Source organism: Ochotona curzoniae, unplaced genomic scaffold (genome assembly GCF_017591425.1).
Source record: "Ochotona curzoniae isolate NIBS_2020 unplaced genomic scaffold, NIBS_Ocur_1.0 contig_883, whole genome shotgun sequence".
NCBI lineage: Eukaryota > Metazoa > Chordata > Mammalia > Lagomorpha > Ochotonidae > Ochotona > Ochotona curzoniae.
Window position 1 is genome coordinate 22,158,394 of NW_024466599.1, and position 6,000 is coordinate 22,164,393.

Below are 6,000 nucleotides of genomic sequence, written 5' to 3' on the forward strand. Positions count from 1 at the left end.
CTGGTTTTATTCTGGGGTCTCAAAATATTCCCACTCTGAAAGAACAGAAGGTCTAGGAGATCTTGCAGAAGCCTTCCCCACATTGAGTGAACAGGTGCATCCCAAGTCCTTCTAAAGAGTCAGCTCCAAGGCCTCCCAGGGTCTGTTATCTCCTTGCTGGGTGGTGTGTCTACATCATGGCTGCCTCAGACATCCCTTCCCCTTGTCACCTTCCATCAAGGTAGAGTTGGTAGCCACCCTCTGGTCCTTAGGGGACAATGAAAGGCCTAGGGGGTGAGCCCCTCTCCATCACTATCACTCCAAAGATAGGATACACTTTCTTCTCAGGTAGGCCAAAAGAGTTGTTTCAGGATCTGCATTTTTCTCCACCACCTACAAGAAAAGAAAAGCATATAGTGAGGGTACTAAAACTTCCTCAGTTTCTTCCTTTAGCGTCTCACTCAAGAACTGATAGAGATAGTGATCATGAAAACGAAGGCATTTGTCTGGGTAATTCAACATAAGAACCATACAACAGACTGTGCATATGTTTACACTCTTAGTGTTCAGATCTAGACCTATGACAGAACACAGGTGATACATCAGCCCTATTTGGAGACTTGGTGGGCATTTGGGAAGTAAATCAATGCTTGGGAACTCCCCTTCACCTTCTCCCTCTCAAATTTGTAAAAAAAAAAAAAAAAAAAAAAATCAAACGAAGGCAAGTTTAAACGCCCACTTAAGCCAGAGCTGGGGGTTGGAGCCAGCTCTGGGGTTGGCTGGAACATAAGCTATGGAAGTATTGGCCAGGATGTAGTGCAGGCTACCCATGGATGACAGAAGTGGCCTGGAAATGTCTTAATCATTCTCAAAAGGCAGGTGATGCGTCCCAGCCCCAAGTAGAGTCTGTGCTGACTTGAACCTTCCTATGCTAGAGGCTGAGGGAGGACAGCCAGGAAGGGGCTGCTCACTCCTGCCATGGATGCACCACAGCTGTGGTGGCCATTCTAAGGGGAAGAACAGGGTGAGCTCCAAACACCTGGAAGTCCTGGAAAGTCAGAAGCCAACTTTAGCACTCCCCCGGGTGACTGCTCTGTTGCTGCTTTCATTATGCTACCTGAATCCTATCGGGTAACGTACAAGATAATAGGACCTTCAGTAAAGTTCATGAAACTGCCAGTTGTCCTTTGAATTTTTTAAAGGAAAACAGGAGACAAAATTAGTGTATATGTAACAAAATCAGTTTATTCAACATCCAAATTACAAAGTTCACAGGTGGAAACCCTTTTTCATCCTACAGAAAAAAATCCTGAGTGAACAAAGCAAGGATACTCTTCACCTTTCTTGCAGATGACAATAAGAGTCTTTTAGCTCACTACTCTCCACCTTTCCCACAGCTCTGCCTACATGGCAACACACCAGGGTCCTGCTCATATGCAGGTAAAAAATCAGTTCCCGGACCTCTTTCTTTACGATATATTCCCAAACTCCACTTTTAGTTTTTCTTCCTCCCACTTCTCTCCCAAGTCTGTCTTCTGTGTCTTTTTAACACTTATTTATTTCTGAAAGGGGAAAGAGAGAAAGACAAACACAGAGAGAAATCTTTCATTTGCTGGTCATTCCCCGACAAATGTCCACTACAGGCAGGGCTGGGCGAGGCATTTAGCTGAGGCCTCTCTCCTGGGTGGTAGAGGTCCAATAGCTTGACCCATCATCTGAAAGCCAAGTCAGGACTCCAATACCGGCATTCTAATCAGGGATGTGGGCATTTTCAGCAGCATCTTATTCATGGCCCTAAACACCCACCCCGTCCCAGTCTTCCTACTGCACTGATAGTACATTTTATCTTCCCTACCTCTTGTGCCTTTGATCATGTCATTCCTTTACCTACGCATCCAAAGACCCCACATATCTCCCCAGAACAGTCTTTACATATCACCCCGGCAACAAGTAGTCTACCCTGCCTTGAATTCCAACCAAGAAGTTCTAAACCACTCTTGTTGTATGGCTGTAGAACTTGCCCCACTGCTCCGTGGAATGCTCTTTTGAAAGAATGCCAACAAGTATATCCAGGAAAAGACATTTTTATGGGAAGGTAGGAGGAGGCAATGTCAGGTTAAGCAGACCGCTCTAGCAGAACACAGTATCAAAAGTCCTTTAAAGAGTTTCTTTACAAGAAAGAAGGACACCACCATCACCAAGAGACCAAAGCTCACATCACTAAGAATGGATACAAATAACATCACGTGTCTCCCAATAAAATGCACTGAGTAAGATGCGTTGCTTCCAAGGTATTCCTCCTTAAAATCCTGACTCGGGATCTCAGCACTAGAAAGTAGGAGAGAAACTTAAAATTAGGGACACCCTAAAAAACACCTGGCCTGTTTTCTCCAGAAACATTTACATCCCAAAAGATGAAGGGAAACTTGCAGGCTGTTTTGCTTGACAAACAGCATGAGGCACAGTCCTGGGCTCTGGGCTGGGGCAGCGGATGCTTATCAGTGAAACTACTGGGAAAACAGGAACAATTTTGCATAAAATCTACTAAGAACTACATTTATGTTAAAACTAAATTTCCTGAATTGTATAAATGAAATGTGGCTGACTAAGAATATCATTATTCTTAAGAGGTAAAGGGTTATGATGTCTGAAGCTTACTCTCTATTGGTTGAGAAGGAAATTTTACACTTCATATATTTATTAATATAATTAAATGTGGGGGCAGTATTATTGTATAATGAGTTAGGCTGCCACCTGCAATACCAGCATCCCATGTGAATGCTGGTTCGAGTCCCAGTTACTCCACTTCCAACCCAGGGCCCTGCTAATGCACCTGGGGAAAGCAGCAGGAGATGGCCCATGTGCTTGGGCCCCTACCACCAGTGAGGGAGACTCAGCTAGAGCTCCTGGCTCCTGGCTTTAGCCTGGCCTAGAGCTGGCTGTTGTGACCATTTGGGATGTGAATCAGTGTGAGTGAGACTGCTCAGGAAAGCTGACCCTCTGGCTTCCAAAAGCAGTATCACTAGAAAGACAATGAAGTCCTGCTCTTAAATGTCAACATTACCGGTCATCAGAAAAATGCAAATCAAAACCACAGGGAGATATCATCTCACCCAGGTGAGAATAGCTATTATCCAAAAGACAAATAATAACATATGCTGGTGAGAATAACGAGAAAGGGGAATTCTCATACTATGTTGGTGGGAATATAAAACAACATAGCCATTATGGAAAATAGTAGGGAGTTTCCTCAAAACACTACAAATACACTCTAACCATCACACTAAATGGAACATATATATCCAAAGAAAATGCAACCAGAGATACCCACACTACTTCTGGTTACTGGAATACTATTTCCGAAATCAACTGGGATGCCTGCTGACAGATGAATGGATATTTTTTAATGTGGTCTGGAAATTCAGTGAGATATTGCTCACCCACAAAATCGAGAAAAACTTGTCATTTGCAAAAAGTGAATGGAATTAGAGCACTTTATGTTAACTGAAATAAGCCAGACGCAGGAAGACAACATTGATCACCTGGAAGAAAAGACTAGAACAGAGGTCATTAGAGGCCAGGAAGTGGAGAGGGTAGGTAACATTGTGAAGGAGAGGAAAATGATACCAAAAGTACAGGGCAGTCATTCTAATGTCATATAGCACAATAGGGCAACTACGTTCTATACAAGCTAATGATACACTGCAAAGCCAATCAGGGAGTTTGAAGGTTGAACACACCAAAGACATTAAGAAGAAACAATTGCCTTGAGTTGATTGCTATACATTGCACAGATGATTCAGTTACAAATGCACCCCATGAATAAGTATGGGTATGACATATCACCAATTAGCCCAATCTGGGACAGCTCTTTCCATTTAATTTTAAGTCTAGAGCTTAAAAACATAAGAAAGTTTAAAGCTAACACCACCATGGAAGACCCCAGAGATTGATGATTTTTTGAGTCTTCCACCTTCTCTGGCACCCCAGATAATGAATAGAGTCCCCAGCCAAGTATGGAGGCGCAGGTTTAAGAATGAGTCACCATATTTCAACAGCTTCTTTGGTAACTTCTTTGCACAATATCCTTTCACAAAATGCTGAGAACTTCTTTAAGACTAGAAATAGAAACTACTTCTATTCCCAAGGCATCCTCTTTGTCTAGGGGGAGTATGCATTTGCATCATTGCTGTTCTGCATTACCTCTCCACATCAGGCCATTTCTCCAGAGCCTACGTTTTTCCAGATTATTGGCATGGATGTTCAACATGCAAACTGGCATTCTACATGCTTTTGGAGAGAGCAAGCTTGGATAAGATGCTGCCATCTAAAACTGTTAACTCACTTTTGTAAAGTGAAAACAAAATTCAAGGGCAAACAATTTCCACTAAGCCAGATGTACCTTGGAAAGATCCAGGACATATCAGAAAACCATACTTCAAAAAGAGCAGAAACTTACATTCTCATACACAAACAGATGGTTCAACGAATAACAAAGCCTTGGAGTAAGACATGGCCTTGGAAGGCAGTGACTCTGGCAGCTTACTGAACAGAGGCAATTCCACGACTGAACTGCTGGACCAGGAGGAACACAGCGGATCCCATTCCTAAGTGCCTCCCTGGGTCATCACTCACTCTAGCTCTATCCATCTTTGGAGTTCACATGTGGAAAGAATTCTGAAAATTCTCTTGCTGGTTACTGACTCATACATATCCAGCCAGTTTAAATATGAGCAATGCTATCAACCACATATTAGTTCTTGAAAACTGCCTGGAAGAAAATCGCTGTTTTGCATTTTAATGCAAAACTGCCCTTCTTAAGGAGCTTATGAGGTATTTTCCATACTTACATCATCCCTGTGGCCAATTACAACAACGCAACCACAGCTACCATTGCAATACACTTCTCATTCTTGCGTAGGTTCTCAGCAAGAGTGGCAAGGGGCTACACGATGGCCAGAAACACGCGGTGTGCTTGCCACTTCTCATCTCTACCCTGTCCTTAAGGACTAATTGACCTGTATGATGCGGACTAGATTTTTTTTTTTTTTAATTTAACCAAGTGGGTAAAACACTTGCCATATTTAACTGTAGCATTAAGTCTTGGGGCGGGGGAGGGGCAAGTATATATGTCTTTAATGCAAAAAGAAAAAAATTGTGACTTACCACAAGGTGTCAGTATATGTCCCCACATAGTAAATGAAGACTAGCAGTTATAACTACATATATAACATACCAAAATCATACCACATCTTATATTCTGATATTAGTAAGAAAACAACTCCTGTTCTTCTCTCTCAAGAAGCAAAAACATGAGAGAGCACAGCAAAAGGACCAGGATACCTTTGCTTCAACATGTGAGGAGTGACCTCCATCTCTCCAAGAACCTTGTCTCACTCCATGCCTGCGTCTCACTGCTGCAGCTGGCAGCAAGTTCAGTGATGCCTCTCTTTTTCCCCATCCTTCTCTAGTCTTTGCTGCTGCAACACCTGCTTATGCTCTGGCCCCAAGAAGCTCTTCCTCCCTTAGGGCTACCTAATGCTGAAGCACTAGGTAAGCACTAGCACTTTGAAAGGAGAAAGGGAAAGAGAAGGCAAGTGAGAGAGAACAGGAAAGAGAGAACTAGAATGTTTCTCTTCCAGAAAACAAATATCCCTTCCCAGGTTTACAGAGACCACAGGCCAAAGGTCGGCTTCTGCTTACCTTTCTGCCATTCACAAAGAAAACCAACTCATCTGCTGTCATTGTCACAGGTTGGAGTACCTCAACTGCAGGCACCTCACTCCTCAGAGACACAGAGACACTGGTAGTTATCACTGCTCTGCAACTTGAAAGCTACGCCTCCCAAGAAAAATGAAACAAAGTCAGCCAATCAGAGAGAATGAGCATGGATCTTCAGGGCACAAAGAGTTCTTGGCAAAAGCCACTGGCTTACATAAGGGAGAAACAAACAATTATCGCAGCAAATCACTCCCTCCACACCTGTGTCAAAGAGCAGAGAGGAAACCGCATTCGGGCATC

The 6,000-nt window shown here is 43.2% G+C and overlaps 1 protein-coding gene across 1 annotated transcript in view; it reads right to left on the reverse strand.

The window, feature by feature from the left end:
- The window catches only part of XDH (xanthine dehydrogenase), a 62,607-nt gene extending 56,849 nt beyond the window's left edge, over positions 1–5,758 (reverse strand). Inside the window, exons 1-2 of the mRNA XM_040993975.1 lie at positions 5,683–5,758; positions 315–372 (exon numbers count right to left, since the gene is read on the reverse strand). Of these exons, the coding sequence (XP_040849909.1) occupies positions 315–372; positions 5,683–5,724 (100 nt within the window). The 5' untranslated portion in view covers positions 5,725–5,758. The remainder of the gene's footprint in view (positions 1–314; positions 373–5,682) is intronic.
- Positions 5,759–6,000: the final 242 nt, after the last annotated feature.